The sequence below is a fragment of the Simochromis diagramma genome, unplaced genomic scaffold (assembly GCF_900408965.1).
Source record: "Simochromis diagramma unplaced genomic scaffold, fSimDia1.1 OVJJ01000026.1, whole genome shotgun sequence".
In the NCBI taxonomy this organism is placed as follows: domain Eukaryota; kingdom Metazoa; phylum Chordata; class Actinopteri; order Cichliformes; family Cichlidae; genus Simochromis; species Simochromis diagramma.
The window spans coordinates 8,741,851-8,765,771 of record NW_024386985.1 but is presented as its reverse complement, the minus strand read 5'-3'; the positions used below and the strand labels follow the sequence as shown (position 1 = coordinate 8,765,771).

General features: G+C 40.0%; 3 protein-coding genes across 7 annotated transcripts; 1 reads left to right on the top strand and 2 right to left on the bottom strand.

The window, feature by feature from the left end:
- Positions 1-220: 220 nt before the first annotated feature.
- On the bottom strand, positions 221-5,386 carry ociad2 (OCIA domain containing 2). 3 transcript variants are annotated; one of them, XM_040040070.1, is made up of 8 exons: positions 5,297-5,386; positions 3,535-3,690; positions 3,356-3,440; positions 2,132-2,185; positions 1,984-2,031; positions 1,760-1,907; positions 1,245-1,328; positions 221-1,034 (listed from the first exon to the last, which is right to left on the bottom strand). In XM_040040070.1, the coding sequence occupies exons 2-7, from the start codon at positions 3,622-3,624 to the stop codon at positions 1,262-1,264; spliced, it is 492 nt and encodes a 163-aa protein (XP_039896004.1). In that variant the 5' UTR covers positions 3,625-3,690; positions 5,297-5,386; the 3' UTR covers positions 221-1,034; positions 1,245-1,261. The 3 variants fall into 3 exon arrangements, with proteins under 3 accessions (XP_039896004.1, XP_039896005.1, XP_039896003.1); XM_040040071.1 differs by having other exon boundaries at positions 1,240-1,328; positions 5,271-5,356; XM_040040069.1 differs by having other exon boundaries at positions 5,271-5,354.
- A 249-nt stretch (positions 5,387-5,635) lies between these two features.
- Positions 5,636-11,281, top strand: dcun1d4 (DCN1, defective in cullin neddylation 1, domain containing 4 (S. cerevisiae)). 3 transcript variants are annotated; one of them, XM_040040064.1, is made up of 11 exons: positions 5,636-5,714; positions 7,006-7,076; positions 7,174-7,213; positions 7,418-7,505; positions 7,641-7,729; positions 7,831-7,901; positions 8,150-8,241; positions 8,404-8,512; positions 8,684-8,788; positions 8,960-9,062; positions 9,175-11,281. In XM_040040064.1, the coding sequence occupies exons 1-11, from the start codon at positions 5,696-5,698 to the stop codon at positions 9,228-9,230; spliced, it is 843 nt and encodes a 280-aa protein (XP_039895998.1). In that variant the 5' UTR covers positions 5,636-5,695; the 3' UTR covers positions 9,231-11,281. The 3 variants fall into 3 exon arrangements, with proteins under 3 accessions (XP_039895998.1, XP_039896000.1, XP_039895999.1); XM_040040066.1 differs by lacking the exon at positions 5,636-5,714 and adding an exon at positions 5,721-6,293; XM_040040065.1 differs by lacking the exon at positions 5,636-5,714 and adding an exon at positions 5,721-6,698.
- A 261-nt stretch (positions 11,282-11,542) lies between these two features.
- LOC120738888 (PHD finger protein rhinoceros) lies at positions 11,543-23,483 on the bottom strand. Its single transcript, XM_040040459.1, has 5 exons — positions 22,048-23,483; positions 21,255-21,692; positions 18,711-18,880; positions 18,162-18,495; positions 11,543-18,074 (listed from the first exon to the last, which is right to left on the bottom strand). Exons 2-5 carry the CDS (start codon positions 21,679-21,681, stop codon positions 11,905-11,907), a joined length of 7,101 nt encoding a protein of 2,366 aa, XP_039896393.1. The 5' UTR covers positions 21,682-21,692; positions 22,048-23,483; the 3' UTR covers positions 11,543-11,904.
- Between the last annotated feature and the right edge of the window lie 438 nt (positions 23,484-23,921).

The window sequence follows — 23,921 nt, the reverse complement described above, 5'->3', positions numbered from 1 at the left end:
TGCCTCATATTTCTTCATTTGTTTGTCTGCACACCACGTGATATTGCTTCTCAAGCTCAAGGTCTGAGAGTCCTTAAGGTACCTTTTGGCAAACTCCCAGCTCACTGTCACATGCTCATTACTGAGGAATGTCTTCCATCTGACCATTTTACCATCAAGACCTGATTAGTGGAGGCCTGCACTGATGTGAGCAGTCTGGGTAACTTTTTAAATCAGACTTTATATTTGTAAATGCCTCTACACATATCTGAAGTAAAATCACACTTAGCTTAGCATTACTACAAGTAGTGACCAATTCTCATTCACAATAGGGTAAGAAAGCCACATCGTGTTTTTTTCAGTTATACAACTTTGTTAGTGCTTTCACTTATAGACACACGAAAGCACAGGTTTTAAAATGTTATGGCTGTCTGTTCAGCTCCAAAGTGCACCTTCTGTGCTATAAACTGTCAAAATTAAGACCAGATTTCTTAATGCTCAAAATGTGGAAAAGAAAACAAAGAGAAGCCATTATTATTATTATTATTGGACTGGTAAGTACCAAATATTAAAAACTCAAAGATATGTTCCCCATTCCACCTTTCATTAAATTCTGTAATTTGTCATGTACAGATTAACCCCTTACACCTTAGTTGTTTTTGAAGGTAGCCAAGCATTGCATATTCACTGAGCAACCTAAGGTAGGACTACTGCTGCTGTTATGGATGTGGTCGTTACTGTACTCATGCCTGATGATTCAAGTTTGGCAAAACCTTTTTTTTTCTCCATTGTCATAGGGCTGTTATTTATTTATTTTCAGATCTCATTCTTAACATTCAATAACTGTTTAGTTGTTGATAATTATGTCCAAAGACCTGGCTTTACCCATATATTCACCTCCCTGTAAAAACTAGAAATTCTATAAGCGCTTGCTCTTTGATAGAAAGGATAGCAGCGCCCCCTAGTGGTTATTTGATAAAATGAGACGTGTTTACAAGTTTTATTTAAGACATTGATAAGAAGGTGATGAATTCATGCAGAAAATCTCTCCAACACTGGTGAGGATGAAAAAGGAAAGGAAATACTTAAATAGGTGTGCATCAATGTACAGTGACACAAATTATGTAACATATCAAAGTTGTCCTTTTAAAAAAAAAACAAAATATATATATATATATTTTGTTTTTCATATTTTCTGATAGTTTATATTTGCACTAATCTGAATACATTATTTTTACAGTTATGCACACTGAATGTTACCGTACATCCATCCTCACAGTCTTTAAGCCTGTCCAGCTGGTGCTGCTGGAGCATTTTTCTTACATTCTTCACACACATGGTGGCAGGGTCTGTGAGGATAATGTTTGGGTAAGTGTCATGCTGAGGCGTAAGGGTATTGATCATCCAAAGAGAGGAGAAAAAATAACAATGGCTGATAAAAATAAGTATCTGTAACATTTTTAAATAATTGTTTTTATGTCATTTATTAAAGGTGGACCAGCACAATGACACAATTTCCTCTGGGATTAATAAAGTAATTTGATGCCGAATGACTTTTGAATGCTTGCACTGTAACTCTGGTGGTCAATAAACAAGTCAGAAGAACAATTACTCAGAGAATATTAAAAAAAATAAAGTAAAATGAAATAAAAACAAATGGACAATCAAATATACAATGAAAAACCACAAAGTTAGTCTTTTTCCGATTATCAACACTCCTCTTCCCAGAATCTGCGAATATTACCACACAACATGATAATATTACACAAACAGAAAGCACCTGCCCTCCCTGTGTCTGTGACCAGGGTGATCTCTCTTTGACCAGGGTCCAATCCCCGGTCCACCCTGAATGCCAAGCTCCTGGAATTTGCTCCGACAAGTGCCCACATAGGATGCTTTCCCCACTGCAAATCCAAGGATCCCTGCAACTGAAGAAGAACAATTATTTCATTAATCACTGCTGCCACTTACAAACTGAGATCCAAGATACTGAAAGACACAAACCTGCTAGTTTTGGAAAAGGACCAAATCGCTTTGATGATTTCCAAATACCTATGTGGAGGGAAAAAAAGTGATAACTATAGAAACACCTGCTTTACTTTGATCAATATCATGCAATTTAAAGTACGGGGTTTGAATGTTAATGCTTTACCTTGGTAGATGAGACCACCGGTGACAGCCATGCTGCCCAGAGACAATGGAAGCGCTAAAAACAGAAATCAAGTCAAACAGAAGTTACTCTGAAGCTGATCAAAGCCACAAACTGCTGGACAGCGTTTGGGGAAATATTATAATAGAATCAGAGTAAAGTTATTATAAAAAGCCAGCATTCAAAACAAATACATAATGCATAAAAGGTAAGTTTTTCTGTCTGTGATTAAATGGCGATATTTCCCATATGAATGAATCCACTAGAAGATGTTAATTTTGCTTTGTTTGCCTATAGTTCAACCTAAATGAACTTTGGAGTAATGAGACATATACCAAAACTCAACCTCATGTCCATCTAATGGGATGGAAAGGACGGATTCAGGAAGAAGTGATTGCTGCCACTGCATGTTTACATAACTGCTTGATGAGAGAAGATGAGCAGCAGCTGTGTGGTCAGTGGTGAGAGGCCGGGCCAAGATAGAGACTAAAGACAACGATGTGTTGCCACATGAAACACCAATAATCTTCAGTTTGGGAATTCTTTATCTAAAAAAGCCTGACCACAATATTTTCTTTAGTGCAAGCTGCTCACAGTAGCTTATACAATCTTAAGCTTTTGCTGTGATAATTATTTTCTGACAGTCGTATAAAAGATGTGTGGGTGTGCATAAATGACTGATATAGCTTTAAACCTCTTGTGTTTTTTTTCTTCTACTACTTTTTCCAGATCGGGTGTTTTTTTCCCCCCTTAGTTTTATCTAGAACCTCTTTTTTTTTTTTTTTTTACCTCTGGACACTCCCAGCCAAGCTTCACCCAACCTTAACCCTAAGTAAAAGCTCTGATCAGGCAGGGCAGAGTGGTTATAGTATTTAAATGATTTCTTTAAAAGCAATGCATATATAAATAATCATGATCAAATAAACACATTGTAATCACAACTGAGAGAATGACAAAAGTATAAAATCTTACTATGAGTTACTTACCCTCTTACTGATCTGCCCCCCTTTTTTAAGACCACACACTGAATTCCGCAGTGAAGAATGTAAACCCTCAACGGTAAGCTTGATTGATGACCCCTATCCCCTACTTCTACTACAGAAACCCTGCTTACACATCAAAGAACATTTCCAAGTCTTGTCTCTCACTGGGAGACATTTCAACAAATTGTTAATGAAAATTTGTGACACACGTGAGAGCATTTACTGAATGTCTGAAAGAGACTACCTCTGTACCAGAAGCTCTCCTCTTGGCACTCTTTCCAAACTTTTCTCACATCTTCTCTGTGAACATGGGCATCACTCAATGGGCACTGTAAGAAACAGAATAGAGGTTAGTTATCATATGTGACATATAGCATTGCATCTGGGCTCAAAATGTCTAGTACAAATTTGTTTGCCACTCACTTTCCACCCTCCTTTAATGGGAGCTGAACCTGAACCAGCAGCTGCCGGTTCCTCGGTCGGCACTGTTTGCCCACTTATTTCAGCACTCATGATCTTAGACCCTTCAGTAGTTTGTTGCTGGAGCTCTATTATGCTGCTTTTGAAGCTTCCCCTTGCCTGTGTCAAATGCAACAAGCTGTAATAGAACTTCCTGGACTAGACTTTTAACTCCGCCTTCCTAACAGAGCTCTGCCCAGTCAGATTTGTTTGAGCATGAGGATGACAAGCCATGAGGCAAAGAAAACCCCTATAAAACATTAACTCTTAACATATAAAACTATGCAGAAAAGGAATTCACTGCTTTAACATAAAAAAAAAAACCAGTGTTAAAAATAAATGTGTTACCATTTGTCACATGAAATAAAAACACGTCCTCACCTATGGTGTTAAAAACAGGTCAGGTTCACCTCTGTATACCAGTTTACACGTCAGTGTTTGACACACCTTTTTTGCCTACAGCTTCGTGTTTGCTCTTTCATATCACTATTTAGTAGACCCACAAGTGTGGGTAAAGGTAACATATTATCTACATGTGTTTAGGCTAAAGATTCAATATACGCAGTCAAACTTCAATAACAAGATCACCTATTATTGGTTATTTCATTGGACACACATCCCTATAAGCCAAAGGTCAAGGTTTTCTTCACTACCACTAATAAAAATGCAGATATCAGTGCTACAGTTTCTCTAATAATGGTATATATAATCTGTACTTAAATACCTTTCAACAGGTCACAGCTTAAGGAGCAAAGGCTCACTTATCCATGAAGCAAACACATTTGTTTTACTACTTATTTATTAACATCACTGCTGAGCATTAATTAAATAGTTTAAATTTTCTATATCCTAACAACTGCAACTGCACAAATTCTACAAAAATGCTCTGATTTAGAAAAAAAAAATAGTAGCTGTTCACTAGTACAGAACTAATACATAACATTATTCTAAATAACGTATGACTAAAAATAATTAATTTAAAACTGATCCAGGCCAATGCATAAGGCATCGCATTTAATATGTGAGGTATTTCCTACAAATTTCTAAGTGTACCTGCCAAATAAATTTAATTAGGTTTAAAAGGGGGGGGGGGGGGCTACATTCTCCTCTAAAATGTAGTTTAATAGTATAAAAATGAAAACACACATCAAATGCAAAGTAACCCACCTTGAATCCACTATTAAATGCCCATATGCTGTAAACTAGTGCCGACTAGGACTGTCAATGCATAAAGAGTGTAACTGGAAGGCAAAGGAACTACATACACGACTGTGCAGTGGACAACTCAGTAGGCCGTTTTACCCATTTCCACCAGTACAAAGTAATACAAATTTAATCATGGCTGTACTGAGTAAGGTGCTGTGGTTTAAATAACCTGGTGAGCTTCTCTATACTCACACGGGGTATAGTTGCTTAGCTAATCATTTAAACAGAGTCATGTGAGTAACACCATAATGTTACTGATATATAAAAAAACAACTTTGGGCCCAACAATGTTGCTACGTTTGCATTCGTTCGTCTTGTACAAAAACTGAGATTTATAGTCACATGACAAACAGGGCATACTAAATTTGACAGGGTAACGTAAATGAAGGTAAGTGTTCAGAAAGTCTTTATTTATCCCCAAGGGGCAATTAAGAGTGGTATTTAGGGCAGCATCACTGCAAACATTCCGGAAATTTAAGTGCTGTCGTCCTATCCTTGGTAAAATCAAAACATAACTCACATTACCAAATACACCGTCTCCTACTTCCAACAAACGGCGTTGACTTTAAGCGAACCCAAACCGCGATTACACTGGGAAGTCAATTTAGAAGTAGAACTACCAATCAGATTTCATCGTGGGTTGGTTTCAATTTTGCACGAGGAAATTCTAGTGATTGACGTGGAAATAGCACGGCCTGTTTTGAGAACTATGACCAATCACATTTCGTTGAGGGAGGAGCTGGTGTCTTTTCCCTCCCTCTCATGACATGACACCTCGACTAGCCAATTGACAGCGAGCAAAGGCGGAGGCGAATGAGGCTGACCTTCAATCCACAGCTGCGGGCGTGGCTTACATTGACAAGGCCCGCCTATTGGCCGGTCTGCGGACTTCCCACAGACAGTTGTATGTTTCATAAAAATGCACTCTGATGCGGCAAGTAAGTAGTAACGTTAGAGAGGTTTTTCTGGATCAATTTGGGACCCCATAGCGCGTGTGGCACAGACGTTAATAGTCTTGCTCTGTTTTGAACAACAGTTTTGTCTCATGGTCGTGTGGCGTTTGATGAGGACGCGTGAATTCTGTGCTATTTGCTGCTCTCTTTGTATTTGCTAGTGCTGTCTTGTGCGACAACAAAGGGAGGATAGCTGGTGTAATTTTAGCTGTTTGGACATGTGGAAGGTTATATTTGACACTGAAGGTTTTGCGAAGTTAATTTTTCGAGTCGCGTTAGCGGTGCACGGCTGAATGCGGCTGACGTTAGTTAAATTCAGAAGGTTTTCGATGGTTAAACGGCGTGTTGAGCTGTTTATATTCACCTTTATGGGTCACGTACAGCAGGTATCAGCTCACATTTGGCATCCACGCAGGACCATTGCAAATCGGTCAATATTCTGGTCAACTGCGGACTCTTACAGGGAATGAAAATTGTGACGCAGTTGTGTAAAACAGCTTTCATTGCCTGCTGCAGCACTGCCGCCGGGTTTTGCGCCATCTACACCAGCTGCTGCAAACGCCTGTGCGTTGGTTTTGTGCCAGAACACATATAATGTTGTATATTTTTCAAACAACGTAAAATGCATTCAATCAGTTGGTGTAAATGTTGGGGGTAGAAGGGTCTGAGAGAAGTAGTTGTTTTGCAAATGCATGGGAATTGTAGTTTAGTATCCCAAACAGAGCTTAGCTTCCAATGGCCTGTTTAGAGGAAATGGACTACAACGCCCATACGTCCAAACTCTCCAGATACTTTGTAAACTCTGTGCAAGTTGCGCGTCTGCACTGCTATTTTAGGTATGCAGCTAGTGCTATCTGCTCGGCAGTGTACTGGTTTGAGTGTGGTTTTGGCCTCTGAAAAAATGTTAAAATCATCGGTGTTTGGTGACAGCTTTTAATCGACAGTGCACAGAAGGCTTGAAGCGAGAAGGTAGCATGCATGACCGTTCTCACGTCTTTAGAGGAATGCAGTCCCTCCCTCATTCGTGTGAGATATTTTCAGCAACGTAGATCTTTGAAAACTGGAAATCAAGCGATAGTAGTGCGTGCTCTGTGAATGTTGTGTGATTCCTAATCAAAGATCACCTGAGATTTGAGTCCAGTGTTCTTACTGGGGCTGTGATGATGTCACCTTCTTGTACCCTTGTGCTCATGCCAAGCATGATCAGGAGCATAAAGCTGAGTGTCACGGTTTAGTTTAGTTCTTTTCTGACGTTATATTTATTTTTTGGAAATAGATTTTCAGCTGAATTCCCACTTGACTACACTGGCCAGCATCCATAAGATCCACCACACCTTGCACAGGCTGGTAAATGCATATTAGCAATATGTTTATGTGTGCTTTATTTTAGCATGCATGTGCCCTGTACATCTGTGTCCTACTCACACATATTTGTTTTGAATAGAACTTGGCAGAAGACGTTGGACAGGACAGCCACCCCTCAGGTAACTATACAGCTGCTCCTTTTTTATGTTTTTTTTAATCGGTTTAGTGTTTTTATCAGGCCAGATGTACATTAACATATCACTTTCTGAAGTGGACTCTCAGTGCTTGGCTAGTACTCAAATGTTTTGCTATAGAAAGTTGGCATAATGCATGTCGTCCTTAAAGATTTATTCTTTCATTTTCTCCTCTGTTTACTTCCCTAGCTTGTTGCTCTAAAGCCATGCCTCCTAGGAAAAAGAGGAGACCCTCTGCTGGAGATGACATGTCAGCCAAGAAAAGTCGCCAGGACAGGTGCGAGATCCCTTTAATTAAATATTCAGTGAACTTGAATATGTGCAGTACACAGTTTATTTTGCCATTCGTAAACATATAATAAACGGTGTACTGCACGTGTAGTATGGTTGAAATTTTCTTTTTCCTTCACAGCGTTTTCAGAAAACATGAAACATCCCAAATCCGAGAGGAGGAGATGTTTTCTAGTAAAAGATGCTTGGAGTGGTTCTATGAATATGCAGGTGAGCACTTACTGGACACACTCTTAGTTTCATTGCATTTGACCTCTTCTCAGTGCATACATGGGAAATTGCTGCTATTGACATTTGTTTATCATGAATAGGCTGTGATGATGTGGTGGGTCCAGAGGGCATGGAAAAATTCTGTGAGGACATCGGGGTGGAGCCGGAGAATGTAAGCGCATATTTAAAATCTTTCGTATTTCGACATCTGTTTATCTCTCTGGCATTTTCTTTAATTACATCCTTTTGGCAGTGGTGACAATTTGCATTTCTGATCATTTCTGATACTTTATAAAAGTCTGTCTTTTAATCTGCATTCTCAATCAGCAGTCCTAGACCTTTAAGGTCATGTGATACGTAGTGGATTGAGTATCTTGTATTTAAGAATATCTGCAACTGTCATTTGTTGCTTGTGCTCAGGTGGTGATGCTGGTTCTTGCTTGGAAGCTGGATGCCCAGAGTATGGGATATTTCACCCTTCAGGAGTGGCTGAGAGGCATGGGCTCATTGCAGTATGTCATTTACTTACTTTAGTGCTTTTTTTCTTCTTCTTCATTTTTTTAAATATAATACAGTTTTCAAGATTTCCTATTTAGATTGATGTGTTTTCTTAGTGTAACTTGCATTAAATTGGATCCTGTAACATACCTAAGCTAGTTTTCTGCTGCCGTCAGGTGTGATTCGACTGAGAGGCTGAGGAATTCACTTGACTACCTGAGATCTGTCCTAAATGACAGCACCAGCTTTAAGCTCATTTATAGATATGCCTTTGATTTTGCTCGGGTGAGTGGAGCAGTCAACACACAGCATTCAACAACCAGGTTAAATTCATTTGAACAAATACAAAAATCTCAGTAAGAAACAGTAAACATTGTAATCTGGCTGTCTGACTTGACTGTCTGTTTGGACTTGTTGCATTGATTTGAGAAAGTCTTGGGTGTTCTGATTGTACAGGAAAAGGATCAGAGGAGTTTGGACTTGAACACAGCCAAATGTATGTTGGGGCTTCTTCTGGGAAAGACGTGGCCTTTGTTTCCTGTGTTTAATCAGTTTCTAGAGGTAAGCAGTTTGGTTGGTTGGGGTGTTTGTTTTGTTTTTTAAGAAAATCAGTCACAGAAGTCTCGTGGAGTAGTTGTGTATATACCATCATTTGTTGCCCATTTTAACCTTGGAAAGAGCTGTTGTAACTAAAAAGCTATCACTCTAAAGGATTTATTTGTTATTCCTCAGCAATCAAAGTACAAAGTCATCAACAAAGACCAATGGTGCAATGTTTTAGAGTTCAGCAGGACAATCAACCTGGACCTCAGCAACTATGATGAAGATGGTGCCTGTAAGTGAGCACACATTTACGTGTAGCTGAGTGTTACCCAAATACTAATTTTGTAATATACTGAAATTTGTGCCTCATCTTTGTTTTTTGTTTGTTTGTTTTTTTTCATTAGGGCCTGTTTTGTTGGACGAGTTTGTGGAATGGTACAAAGAAAGACAGATGTCATAACTGCAGCGCAAAAATGGGAAAGTAATACAACTGTGACAACAACGACTCTGAGAATCAATAACCAATAAGTAACCAATACAAAAAAAAGTAAAGGAGTGACTGTGGGTGCTTCCTGGGGAAAGGAGGGGTTTGGGCAGTGGGTGGGCTAGGGTGGGGTTGCTGGGTTTGCAGCCTGCATGCACGCTGCTCAGAGCGTGGAGGCAGGAGGGCTGCTGTGCTCCCTACCGAAGTTGCGTAGTGGGCAAGCTTGCAGCAATCCCCAGTGGCATTGCTCTCTCACTGTGACATGTCATATTGCTGTCTGTGTTAGGATAACGTGGTGTCATACATGGATGATGGAAGCAAAATGGTATTGTGTGGGAGAACCACTCCTCACCCCTTGTCTTCAGCACAGAGAAACTGAGAGAAGTGACCATTCATGCATTGTGTCTGAGTCTTAAATAGGGTCACTTTGACCTGGGCACATTAAAGTATTATACATCTGTGCAATGAACTTGAACTTGAGCTTTTCTGGACAGATAGCACTTAATATTTTTTATTTTTTTTGTCATATTTTGAGTTTCATAGGAGTACTTCAAGAAGCACACTGTGTCAAATGGTTGATTGCAAGTTTCTATTCTATTGATTTGTGCCAGTTTGTAGTTGTTTTTTGTTTGTTTTTCTTCTTTCCCCTCCAGTTTTGATTGCTTCAGCTTTTTTTGTTGTTGTTGTTTTTTTTGTTTTTGCTTCTAGCTATTCATTTGCTAGCCCCCTGCAAAGGCTTCAGACCTCATAACACCAAACAGTTTAGCATTGCTGCTTACTAACTCTTATTACAGTACAGCGGTGAGCCACTAGTGCTCTGATCAGCATTTATTGGTCTGATGACTGATTTATGTATCTACGTTCTGTAGATGAGAGTATTACTGTGCCTCAAAACATGGAAGTCACTTTGTGTGTCCCACACACATACCAATAAACCCAAATGTACATACACGTGTGATAAGAGTACATGCACACAGACACACTGAGTGGTCAGGGATTATTTCAGGATGAACTCAGACTGTTTTGGCTGTGTTATAAGTTGACATAGAGCTAGTTGGTGTCCATTTTGTCTTGATATGTGGCATCTGTTTGTCTTCCTTAGTCCACTGATAGTTTCAGGTCTCCTCTTAACAGTAGCATCTCTCCCAACACTGACGGTGTTAATGTAACTGCAGTGGAAGACCGGTGACCCTCTCAGGATGAGGTCCTTTAGGCTTGAGTAGTAAGGTACGTTTGGTGAAAGTGTTGCTTTGTACCACCCATAGGATGTACTCAAAACAGTGGACACTGACAGTTTGGAACTTTGTGATGATGCTATGCTGTTCTTTTCGCCTAGTATAATGTTCTTGTAACACATGTATAAATTTTTGTCTTTGGCTGTGATGTGATGCTGAATTGTCAGAAGATTTAATATTTGCATGCATGCTCCGACAGAGCCTTTTGTGAATGGATGAGATTTTTTGAAAACATTTTTCAAACTTTTTGTTTTTGTTTTGTACAGGTTTTTGTGCAAGTGTTTTGTGCTTAATTTCATAAACACAATCATGTTCTTTGAATTCTGATGATAAACATGATTGTGTCTATTAAGACCTGGAACACACCTGTAACCTCATGGTGGAACAGGAGTTCCCTCCTGCATTTACCCTTTGTTACACATCCTTACATATGCTGCAAAACTTTGGCAAACTGCAGGCAATGCAGACAGTAGCCTGTTTTGCTACTGTTGCACTACATTGTCATGACATACATAAACACTTCCATAAATCCATTTCAGTTGAAAACTACACAGAAACCTTTGTCGACACTACAATGCATCTACCATCAGCATAAACCTTAAGACTAAAGTAGTTGTAGGATTGCTTACCAAATACTGTGTAGAGATCAGTGGTTTAGTCTTCTCCCTTGATAATGCAGGAGGATGAACAGCCTTGTCCCAACTGTATATATGTATGTAAACTATGTGTCTATATGTCTGTTTTCACTATAACCTGTGTCTATACAAGTAAATAAAATGGTTTATTAACTTATTTATGGCTTATGTTCTGGTTATTTAGTTGATAGTTCGCCCTTGTTTAACCGTATAATGTTAAGTGTATCACATTTAATTCATAGGATTTTGAGACCTCTACATCATCAGTTTTTGTACCTGAAATAGCTAAATAAATTGCACAAAAATCTGGGATGTAGCAAATATACAAATAAAAATGTATATGTGCAAATTGATATTTTTATTATTATTTGCTAAAATGTTCAATTAGAGATACAAAAAAAAAATCTGTAAATTATTTCATGATTTAGTCTTTAACATCACTGAATTTAGGTTTTTATACACAAATTTCAGCCATCACACTGGACTTCCTTCAGAAGTCAGAAATTCTGTTCATGAATGCAAGTAAATAACTCATTTGGCATCTTATTTTGCAGAAATAAGTCAAACATGAAAGATAAGCATGGTGCATTGATAAAGACTGCATTTAAGTGCTCTGTGGCAGCCCTAGCCAATGAATGATTATAGCTTACATTTCATTCCAAAGTCACACATAATATACAATTCACAATATTTTTGACATTCACAGGATAACTTAAGCTCAGAGAATCATGCCTATCATCTGGGTGGCTTTTCAAGTGTTTAGCATGAATTGACTTGTCATTAAACATGACTGATGTTTGAAGTGTTTAAATAGATTGGTGGGTATTCTGGTGTAAGCGAAGAAGCAACAGGTTCCTCTGTGTTTTGTCTCTGTTGCTGATAGGTTCTATTTCCTTCCGAGCCGTGTTTCTTATTGTCCTGTGGAGATCTCCATGTAAGCCCAACGGCCTCCTCTGGCGGTAGTGTTACAGGAATAGGAGGTGGGGCAACTTGTGGTGGTTTGATGTCATGGCTCCTGTAGCGGGGAAGATCATACAACAAATCTGTAGCTCTTCTCTCATCTGGTGAAGCAGAGGGATTTGATCGTGGCAGGGGTTTGATGTCCGGCTTAGACTTGCGATAATAAACACCGGTGTCAACTTGTGGACTGTGGTCATCAGCTGTAGGAGATACATCCCCACTGAAATCCACCGTGTCCCACATTTTTCTCTCTGATGACATGACTTTTAGGGCACTGAGGCCTTTTCTTTCCTTCCTATCAGAGAGCAAAAGAGGGCTTAGATTCTCATATGTGGTGTTGGGTGAGTTGTAAAGCCTGTGAAGAGCACCTCCGGATGCAGAAGAAGTACTATTGGCACTAATGGATGAGAATTTATGTGTTGGCTTTACATCTGATTTCCAACTGTCTTGCTTTATTTTAACATCACTTTTGATGCTGGAGGAGTACAGCTGGGGAAGTTCTGGTTTTGCAGGTGAAGCCTGCTGTGGAGGTGTTGTATTCAGACCCGTCTTTAGTGCTGGTGTAGAGATTTTAGACAGATGATGACCAATACCAGTCCATTTTATCTCTGGTGGTATATCTGCATTTGCATTGTATCTTTGTTCAGTCCTTCTCCTTACTTCATCCTCAAAGCTCAGACTGGATACTCTCTTTGGAGCAAGTGATGAATTTCTGTCCTTTTCACTTTCCTGTGCAACATTTACCATTTGGCTCTTGCCACTGGGGGAGAAAGAACTATCAGATAGCGATGAAGTTTTCATAATTGAACGCTTATAGATTGGAAAGTCAACATATGTCATGCCTGGAGGAGCTCTGTTTTCTGTTATCTCATCTTCACTGCTGCTGCTGCTGGAAGAGGAATCAGAGGGTTTCACATGTTTGTTTTCAGGATTCAGAGAAGAGGAGTCTGGCGGAGGTGATGAGGGCAGTTTGGATGGTTGAGAACTCGGTGATGTGATTTCAAGGCGCTTTCTAAATCGGGAGACACCAAGATTCATTGTGGCCCATCGTGACTGGAGCTCAGAGTTTATCTCTGGTGTTGTGCTGACGTTGTCTTTTCGATTTTCCGTCAACTCATCTGTTATAACAACATACTTTTCTAATGTAATATTGGAATCTTTCTTTGAAATGTGAGGAAGCTTAAACAGTGTAGAAGTTGGAGAGCCTAAGTTGCTAGCCATTTTAACAGGCTGGTCTGTAGTCCGACCTTCACTCTCATCACTGCTGGAGGAGGACTTAGGTGAACGTGTCTTGATATCCAGATGCTTTTTGACATAGGGGATAGTGCTGAGGCCTATTTCAGGCAATCTTGAATCTGGTTTAATTGCAACTGGGCGGTTTCTTAAATCTTCCATTCCCTCCTCATCTGAGCTGCTTGATGTGTAAATAGGATCATGACGTTTGGTTTGAGATTGTTGAAACCCCGTTGAGCCCAAACTCTGCTTCTTTGTCTGGCCCCTTTTTTCATCTTCACTGTCACTACTTGAAGATGACTCAGAAGCTGATAATACTGATTTGATGTCTGCAGTATGATGAACATATTGGGTTTTTGTGTAAAGCAAATCAGTTTCTTGCCTTGGACTATATATATCTGCTTGTTCCTGCTTCTTTATGTGTTTCGTTGTTTCCTCCTCACTGTCACTGCTAGAAGATGTGTCCGAATCTACAGATGGCGCTTTGATATCTAGGCGCCTCTTAACTCGAGGAATGTGTAGAAGATCAATGGTAGGCCACTTTGCATTTGGATCAGGACTCTTTGTTTGAGATTCTTTGAATGGGCGGGGTGGAATGCCCAACTTTCCTGGAACCTGCTGCACTTTGTGGCCTGCTTCATCATCACTTTCACTACTAGAAGATGAACTAGAGGCTGATGAAGGTTCTTTGATATCTGAATCTTTCTTGATACTCCTGGGACGCTCAGGAGGAATGGCAGGCCTTCGAATATTATCCTCTTGATTTATTTTTTGAGATGACCTGTTTGGAACAATTGGCATATATATACCTCCTTGCTCCTGCTTCTTTATGTGTTTCGTTGTTTCCTCCTCACAGTCACTGCTGGAAGATGTGTCAGAATCTACTGATGGTGCTTTGATATCTAGGCGGCGTTTAATGTGAGGAATGTGTAGAAGATCAATGGTAGGCCACTTTGCATTTGGATCGGGACTCTTTGTTTGAGATTCTCTGAATGGGCGGGGTGGAATGCCCAACTTTCCTGGAACCTGCTGCACTTTGTGGCCTGCTTCATCATCACTTTCACTACTAGAAGATGAACTAGAGGCTGATGAAGGTTCTTTGATATCTGAATCTTTCTTGATACTCCTGGGATGCTCAGGAGGAATGGCAGGCCTTCTTATGTCATGCTCACGACTGGCTTTTTGAGATGACCGATTTGGAAGAATTGGAATATGTACAGCTCCATGGTCTTGTTTCTTTACTGTTTCCTCCTCACTGTCACTGCTAGAAGATGTGTCCGAATCTACAGATGGTGCTTTGATATCTAGGCCCCGCTTAATGTGAGGAATGTGTAGAAGATCAATGGTAGGCCACTTTGCATTTGGATCAGGACTCTTTGTTTGAGATTCTTTGAATGGGCGGGGTGGAATGCCCAACTTTCCTGGACTCTGCTGCACTTTGTGGCCTGCTTCATCATCACTTTCACTACTAGAAGATGAACTAGAGGCTGATGAAGGTTCTTTGATATCTGAATCTTTCTTGATACTCCTGGGACGCTCAGGAGGAATGGCAGGCCTTCGAATATTATCCTCTTGATTTATTTTTTGAGATGACCTGTTTGGAACAATTGGCATATATATACCTCCTTGCTCCTGTTTCTTTATATGTTTCGTTGTTTCCTCCTCACTGTCACTGCTAGAAGATGTGTCCGAATCTACTGATGGTGCTTTGATATCTAGGCGGCGTTTAATGTGAGGAATGTGTAGAAGATCAATGGTAGGCCACTTTGCATTTGGATCAGGACTCTTTGTTTGAGATTCTCTGAATGGGCGGGGTGGAATGCCCAACTTTCCTGGAACCTGCTGCACTTCGTGGCCTGCTTCATCATCACTTTCACTACTAGAAGATGAACTAGAGGCTGATGAAGGTTCTTTGGCATCTGAATCTTTCTTGATACTCCTGGGACGCTCAGAAGGAATGGCAGGCCTTCGAATATTATCCTCTTGATTTATTTTTTGAGATGACCTGTTTGGAACAATTGGCATATATATACCTCCTTGCTCCTGTTTCTTTATGTGTTTCGTTGTTTCCTCCTCACTGTCACTGCTAGAAGATGTGTCAGAATCTACTGATGGTGCTTTGATATCTAGGCGGCGTTTAATGTGAGGAATGTGTAGAAGATCAATGGTAGGCCACTTTGCATTTGGATCAGGACTCTTTGTTTGAGATTCTCTGAATGGGCGGGGTGGAATGCCCAACTTTCCTGGAACCTGCTGCACTTCGTGGCCTGCTTCATCATCACTTTCACTACTAGAAGATGAACTAGAGGCTGATGAAGGTTCTTTGAGATCTAAATCTTTCTTGATACTCCTGGGACGCTCAGGAGGAATGGCAGGCCTTCGAATATTATCCTCTTGATTTATTTTTTGAGATGACCTATTTGGAACAATTGGCATATATATACCTCCTTGCTCCTGTTTCTTTATGTGTTTCGTTGTTTCCTCCTCACTGTCACTGCTAGAAGTTGTGTCAGAACCTACTGCTACTGATGATGCTTTGATATCTAGGCGCCGCTTAATGTGAGGAATGTGTAGAAGATCAATGGTAGGCCACTTTGCATTTGGATCAGGACTCTTTGTTTGAGATTCTCTGAATGGGCGGGGTGGAATGCCCAACTTTCCTGGAACCTGCTGCACTTTGTGGCCTGCTTCATCATCACTTTCACGACTAGAAGATGAACTAGAGGCTGATGAAGGTTCTTTGAGATCTAAATCTTTCTTGATACTCCTGGGACGCTCAGGAGGAATGGCAGGCCTTCGAATATTATCCTCTTGATTTATTTTTTGAGATGACCTATTTGGAACAATTGGCATATATATACCTCCTTGCTCCTGTTTCTTTATGTGTTTCGTTGTTTCCTCCTCACTTTCACTGCTAGAAGTTGTGTCAGAACCTACTGCTACTGATGATGCTTTGATATCTAGTCGCCGCTTAATGTGAGGAATGTGTAGAAGATCAATGGTAGGCCACTGTGCATTTGGATCAGGACTCTTTGTTTGAGATTCTCTGAATGGGCGGGGTGGAATGCCCAACTTTCCTGGAACCTGCTGCACTTTGTGGCCTGCTTCATCATCACTTTCACTACTAGAAGATGAACTAGAGGCTGATGAAGGTTCTTTGATATCTGAATCTTTCCTCATGCTTCTGGAAGATGAATTTGACTCCGGTAATGGAGCAGTGATGTGTGAATGCTCTTTGATTTGGCTTTTTCTGTCTATACTTGAGTGTACTTTGGAATCTGCTTCACTGTCACTGCTGGAAGAGGATGAATCTCTTATAGATAGTGAAGGTGCTTTGGCATCCAGATTCTTACTCTGATTGGTATCCGAATAGACATCATGCCACTTTGTCCGCGGCTTTGGTTTAACTTTCACTGTGCTATCTTTATCAATTTCTAGCTTAACTGTGTGCTGGTCTGGCTCCTTATCACTGTCACTGGAATCGGAGGAAAACGAGTGCTCTGGTTTCACTGCAGGCTTGATTTGCTGGTCAGAGTTGGCTTTGTAAAGTGTAGACTCATCCTCACTGCTGTTTGAGCTGGAACTGGACACAGAATCCCGCTTGTGTTTTTTGGAAGGGGTTGCCACAGTAAGTTTTGACTTATTAGAAGAACCAATTATACTGCCTGACCTGGGAGATGGACTTTGAACAGAATCACTAAATTCAAATAGTTCTTCATTCTCCTCTAAATAACCAGGGTCTGTTGTGTGTGGTGACCATGGCTCAGAGGTAAATCCAGGCATTTTACTTTTGCCTTCTAGTGATCTTTGTGGCACCTCTTTTTTTGTAAGTATTGAGAAATCAGTTTTCTGTTGAAAATGGTCCTTTGTCACCTTAGGAGCCTTAGGCATTGTGTGGTGCTCTTTGAATTCTTTTTCAGATAGTGAAGAATCAGAGCTTGAAGAAGATAGGCTTCTCTTTTCCTCTAGTTCAACAGGATCTGGGATGGGTTCAAACTCCATGTTGTGCCTATGTCCAGCAGTAGTGTGATCTCTGCCATCATTTAGTCTACCCTCTGAATTGCTCTGATGTGAGCTACTTTCATTTCCTGAATCTTCAGGAGTATGTTTAATATTCTGAGCCTCACTAACTTCACAATCAATCACTACATCATTATTGATGCTTTCCGGATTGCCACTGACTACAGTATCATAGTACTGTACGTTGCCATGTTCTCTGTAGTCTACAGTGGTAAATGTGACTCTCCTTTCCCTGTGATGTCCTGTCCTTTCTAGTTCCTCTCCAGTGGAAAAGGCCTCATTGTCATATTGTGTTTGTTCTACAGAGACTGCAGAGTTAGTTTCACGGGACCGTGTATTGATGTTCTTTTCGGTGACTCTTTTCCAAAGAGCATCAATACACGGTCTTGCAAGGACTCCAAGGATAAAGGCAATTAGAAATGTGATGAAAATAGATAGACACACAGCCAGTGCCAAGTCAGACTGAGTAACTGCTCCAGCTCCTGGACTTGTCCCATTACGTACACTCTTTGTGGGGCCTGCTTGGATTATGTATTGGCTGGTTTCAGACAAACTTCTAGGTTTTCTTCTTGCACCACCTATTTTACTGATTTGGAGGTTAAAAACAGACACAACCTGTTTTTCTTTAGACACACACACATACAGTCCCGTGTCACTCTCTGTGATGTCACTGATGAGCAGACCACCATCAGACTGGTTCACAGACACTTGACCATTGGGCGTCCACCACACTGAGTCTGGAAAAGATCACATTGATATGCAGTAGTATCAGTTTAAATTGCTAAATATGCATTAAACATTTTTGCATCATTTTGATGTATTACCTTCTGCTAAACAGGACAGCAGTATCTCAGAGCCCCTGTGGACTGTTACATCCTGATGGAGCTCTGGGATGTTACCAGTACTGAGGCAGTTCAGTTCATCATCCTGCAGCTGAAGCAGATCTCTGCCTGAGAGGGTGGATGGAGAAGCACACATGATGCTCCAGACCTGCAGGCCTCTGTTGCTGTCAAAGGCTATCCGCCGTCTTAGACTGTGCATCCTGCAGTCACACTGCCACCTGTTTCCAAGCAGCCTAACTTCTGTTCCAATGTTTTGCAGGGTGAGGTACATTAAAGGATGGATGCTGGTCAACATGTTGAAGCTCAGATCTAGGACCTTTGAGGGCAATATAATATTTATGATGAGTTTGACTGGAAAAACAAATTGCAATTTAGATATTGACATTATCAGTTAATTAGAGTAGGCATCAAGGTTTTAAGTCTAGCTTTTGAACAGATATCTGAAAAACAATCACCTGTATTTACACAAAAAGGCCCCAAAATACAAAAACAAACAACAACAACAACAACAACAACAACAAACGGTCTTACTTTGAGCTGTGGTAAATCCTGAAACATCTGTGGATGGAGACTTGTGATGAGGTTATGTTGTAAGTGTAACTCTTTCAGTTGCTGAAGATGGCTAAGTTCTCCCAGTCGTAGAGTTGAGATCCTGTTGAAAGAGAGTTGCAGAACCTCCAAGGATTCAATACCCTCCAGCCCTGAATGACAGAAAATCAGAGTTGCATTTAGAGATTACTGGGTAGCTCCCATAGAGAGCAAGACATGTATTCTGTATTCCAGGTTTTCAGTAATAATAACAAGTTTGTCTGGCTCTTGTCCTCTCTGTCAATTTGCTTGCAGGTCTGCCATATTAACACGGCTGACATTATATAATGTGAAACATAAGCCTCAATCAGTGTGGAGCTCATCAATGAAAAACAAAATCAAATTGTTTTGTTTTCACAATGAATAGTGTTACAATATGTCTATTTATGGCCATTTTCTGCTGGCTCCTCCTTTTCAGTAGAGACAATCTCCCTGAGACCGCTGTGCTGAGGAAAAGCACTGTGGATCTGTGCTTCATTAGAGAGGCACTGAAGGTTTTGTGATCTGAATACCAAATAGAACAGGGTCTATGATTGTCAACAGAGCTCTTGCTAAGTAAATAGGCGGTCTATACATTCCATTAGAAGACTTATAGTGAATGGTTTCCTTTGAAACACTCACATGTTCAACCAAGGAGAAAGAGGAGAAACATGACAATGCCCAGGAAAAGTGGCATTGTGTGATTCACAACACTCCACAATTTCACTGTACATGTATAATGACACTAAAGGGCTGTTCTGTTGTATTCTATTTCCACCTTTTTAGGGAAATGTCGATTAACAACTGTGACTGGTTGGAGGCTGTACAGGGGAACTACGTGAGGTGGTTTATTTCTGCCTGGAGCAAAGTACTAAAGATAAAGCATATCAGTGGGGTGGTTTGTTTATATGAAAAGAACAGTAACTGACATGCATAAATCTCACAGATTTATTACACTATGGACTTTGAGGTAAACCCTCCTGAACATGGTGGCAAGGTGGATCAATCTTTCCAGTGTGACTCATGGACATTTCTCAATGACATTCCATGAGGAAATTAAAGGTGTGCCTTTAAGGAGTGTGCAACTTTACCATTATATATTATTACCTAATATTAATGATAACAATAAGTTATGGCCCAATTAACTAGTGTGAACAAATTGTCTCATATCTGGAAGTCTGGAATCTGGAAGTCAAAACACTTTTAGATGTTTACAAGAGACTTGCATGACTAGTTCCATACTGAAGGTTAAATTTAATATGTCAGTTTTTCTACCACCTGTTTATGTTCCACCCAAGATAACAGTCAGCCATAGTCATGTAACCAACCTCAAAATGTACTGGGTGTGGTTTATGAATACTATGTAATATTGTTATATCGCTGCAATTTGCAAGACCAGTATGTTAGGATGGGTTGCTACTCATATTGGCTGAGAATTGTGCTGATATTAATGTCTAAGATTTTGTGATTGTAGTTTGTAGGATTATTAAATTCTGCAGTATGTGCAAGTTCAACAGAATTGTAAAGTACAGTAAGTATATTTACTAAAGCACTGTAATGAAGAACAGTTTTCAGGTGGTTTTACTTTTGCTTGAGTCAACCTTCTTCTCTTTATACTTAGATTTCATTACATTTTTGTGGGAAATGTTACACTTGTAGTGGATTGTTATAAACAAATGGTTGACACATTAAAGGAAAATCTTTAACCTTTGATCCTACTGTAAAACGAAAAGTGGCTTCTTACTCTGGGAGACGTATTTTGCTTACATGGTTTGATTTCCCTTACTAGGAAGGTTTTCTCAAGAGAGTGATCTCTTTCAGGATGATAATATCAACAAAAAATGTGCATTATGGACGCAAAATGACACATGAATATTAAATGGATGTTAACGAAACTAAACTAAACACCAAACAATTCTGGAGCAACAGTGTTAGAAAGCATGCGCTGCTATCATCATTTGGACACCAAATGATATGATGGATTTAAAAGTAATGATTTTTCATCCTTCCAATAGATACCTGTCGAATCAATGCTAAACACGTATATTTTTTGCCCTTACTAAGAAGCTGCCTTGAGTTTTACAGCAAAAATTAGCTACAAACTTAAACTGCTGCTAATGTTATGCACGATCTATTCGTGCTAAATTGTACTTGTTATAATTTTTTTCCAGTTCTTTCTTATTACAGCAGTTTAAATATTTTCCCTTGCATGAGATGAAAGTTTGATGAAAATTCACCAGAAAACACAATTCTTCTATAGAAGATGAGTGTTGTTGAAGCACCGGGAAATACTGCACTGCATATATAATGCTAAGTGATATTGAAATCTTTTAAAACACCTGCAGATTCACCTGACAGTGAAATTACTTTTAAATGAAATTAATTACATTTTTCAGGTTTTCAGTTAGTGCTGACTGGTAGCAGTTTTTATCCGTGTGAAAATGTGTATGTTTATGTCCTTTGACAGTGTTTTATTTATTAGTTTACAACCATATAACACTGACTCACCCTCTGGGAGTTGGCGTAGCTGATTCATCTCAACAGAGAGCAGCTGCAGGGTGGGGGCCCAAGATACACATTTCCGTCTGGTCCAAGGTCTTGAGCGATATTTATCTCTAAGATGTTGACCACCGAGGTTTCTTCCAGTGCACAGGGACAAACGTGTGATACTGTTGTTTCCCAGCCACACACTCCTGAGGTTATAATGTGGCTGGTGAAATGTTACAGATTTGAGGAGGTTATGAGAAAAGTCCAGCTCCGTGACAGAGTCCTGGATGTGCTGGGGCACCAAGGAAAGGCCAGCTGAGGAACAGTTCAACAGGAAAGCACTCTGACAGGTGCAGGACTGCAGACATGCAGGTGAGGAAGAGGAGCAGAGAAGCGAAGACACAAGGACTAACACAGCGGCCAAAAAAGGCCCCTGCGGTGCTGCCATCACAAGCTGCCCTGAGAGTACAGATTGTCACATTGCACTTAGAAATAAATTAAAAAGGAAGAACTATTTTTGCTTTAGAGATAGGTTTAAATTAGCATTCACGGCAATAAAAATGAAGCTATTACATGAACATGAGGTCTACGTTATAATAGGTGATGAGCCCAACCTAAACACTATGCAATCTGAATATGTAAGTTTATTTTTTTGAAAGACAACCTAATGGACACACATCTAAAAGTATTTATATATTTACCCATAAAAGGTTTTTCTCTTTTTCAAAAAGCTCAGGTTAGGCTCATCACCAGTGATGGGTTAAAAAAGGTTAAATATAAAAGTAAACACACAGTAAATGAACTGAAGACTCACCTGTGCATCCACTCTTTGCCAAACTGACATGAAACCTTGTGACTCTTCACACCCGGAGAGCTTTACTTCAGCTGTCTCAAGCAAGTTCTGATCGAAGTCTGAGGTGTATTTTGCTGCGTCTAGCTTAACACGTCCCTGCCCAAAGAAGCTGCTCTGCGATTCATACAATCATTTACACGTCTGGTTAATGTCTTACTGTCACAGTCTTACTGTGATGGTGTAAGTTTATGGCGAAGACCAAACCTTCATACTTTGCATTCTATTAGACAATAAAGTGCTATAATGAGGCGAAGTACGCTTTTATGGTTTTAAATGACCGTGGGCGCATTTACTGAAACAATGATAACACTTTTCACATAGCAACACATTTCTTTATTGAAACAAACATGCCAATGAAACGTTGGACAAATTTCCAAATAAGGCTGGTCGCAATATATTTATTTCTTCGGTTTTTCTTCGATCAAATAAGCTGTTCTTTCATGACAGGCATGAAGTCTGTGCTCTGAGAACAACTATTGACGTTAACATCAGTAATCGTTAACATCAGTTGACAACAGACAAGACAATCCAAAGCAAAGTCAAATATTATATATTATATTGCACAAAATTCAAACAACCCCATATAGGTTGCACCCACAGTAGCTGATGAACTAAAATTCTCAACATTTGCATTAATCTGTAGCAGAATGTAGTGCACACTGTTTTTTCAATATTGTATTCTTCTGTTGTTAAAAAAGCTTTTGCAACAAAATTAAAATATTACACATATATCTAATGATATATAGTCCCTTGTATATCCATTGGCACGTGCATGATAAACAGCCCGAGATATGCAGAAAGAAACCTACTCTGCTTTAGCATCACTGGATGGCTTAAAATGTATCATGTATAACAATTTATCATTAACTCTGTGCATTGCATTGCCTGCAAGTTTTACATACATCATTACAGTCGTGTAGTGTCTTCCACATGTCAGCTAATATGACAGAAAATATCACACAGCTGCCCGGAATAATGAAACGGCAAATGGGATCTTAGACAAACCCCATATACGGTTTTTATATTATTAATACTGGACGGCAAGCCAAAAAAATAAATATTGTATCTGCTCATTACTGCTAAAGGGGAGTGAAAACAATAATAATACCAATAAAGCATACATGAGACACTACATGTATAAAGGCTAATTTACACTATCTCAAAAACTGACATAGATTTAACTCTGTCTTTGCAGAGGATTGAAGGAAGAACTATTTAAAGTTTACATTTTTTGATCTTGTTTAGCGCCATCTTGTGCCAGTACAGAACACGACATCACCGGGTTGGTTGGTTGCTAGGGGTGCAACAATACTCGTATCGATATTGAACCATTCGATACAGTGCTTTCGGTTCGGTACGCATATGTATCGAACAATACAAAATTTTTAATTTATTTTATCAACTTTTCTACTGACGATGCTGTCTGTGTTGAGCGCTCAGTGGATCTGCGCTCGACAGTGCAGCCTAGGCGGAGTAGTCGAACGCAGATTCACTGAGCGCAGGGCAAGGCTAGAGAGACTGAAGTTAAGCTCTCGTTGCAACATGGCAAATTGAACCTCCCCCACCCTCATTCAGATCTGGCGTTTGGAACTATTTTGGTTTTCATGTGACGTATGACCCTGAAGGTAAGCGCGTCATGGACAAAAGTAAAACAGTATGTCGGATGTGCCATGCAATGCTCAATTACATTGGTGGGAACTAGTGCGTTAGCGCAGTTTGCTCGTTAACGTGTTGGCCGTCCAGCCCCACGCACGGGGCGATCCGCGGTAGCTCGTTAACGGAGATTTGCCGTGTTGTGGCGTTAATGTCAGTTCAACGAGATTAACGCTGACAGC

What these genes read in the sequence shown, in the direction of transcription:
- dcun1d4 (XM_040040064.1), top strand. An exon ending in GTGGTTCTATGAATATGCAG is followed by an intron (nt 7,730 to 7,830) that starts GTGAGCACTTAC and finishes TATCATGAATAG; the next exon opens with GCTGTGATGATGTGGTGGGT. An exon ending in TCGGGGTGGAGCCGGAGAAT is followed by an intron (nt 7,902 to 8,149) that starts GTAAGCGCATAT and finishes GCTTGTGCTCAG; the next exon opens with GTGGTGATGCTGGTTCTTGC.
- ociad2 (XM_040040070.1), bottom strand. Translation starts at nt 3,624, where the DNA reads ATGAGTGCTGAAATAAGTGGGCAAACAGTGCCGACCGAGGAACCGGCA. An exon ending in CCATTAAAGGAGGGTGGAAA is followed by an intron (nt 3,441 to 3,534) that starts GTGAGTGGCAAA and finishes TGTTTCTTACAG; the next exon opens with TGCCCATTGAGTGATGCCCA. An exon ending in CACAGACACAGGGAGGGCAG is followed by an intron (nt 1,329 to 1,759) that starts GTGCTTTCTGTT and finishes TTATCCTCACAG; the next exon opens with ACCCTGCCACCATGTGTGTG.
- LOC120738888 (XM_040040459.1), bottom strand. Translation starts at nt 21,681, where the DNA reads ATGGCAGCACCGCAGGGGCCTTTTTTGGCCGCTGTGTTAGTCCTTGTG. An exon ending in AGGATTTACCACAGCTCAAA is followed by an intron (nt 18,496 to 18,710) that starts GTAAGACCGTTT and finishes TTGCCCTCAAAG; the next exon opens with GTCCTAGATCTGAGCTTCAA. An exon ending in GCTGTCCTGTTTAGCAGAAG is followed by an intron (nt 18,075 to 18,161) that starts GTAATACATCAA and finishes GATCTTTTCCAG; the next exon opens with ACTCAGTGTGGTGGACGCCC.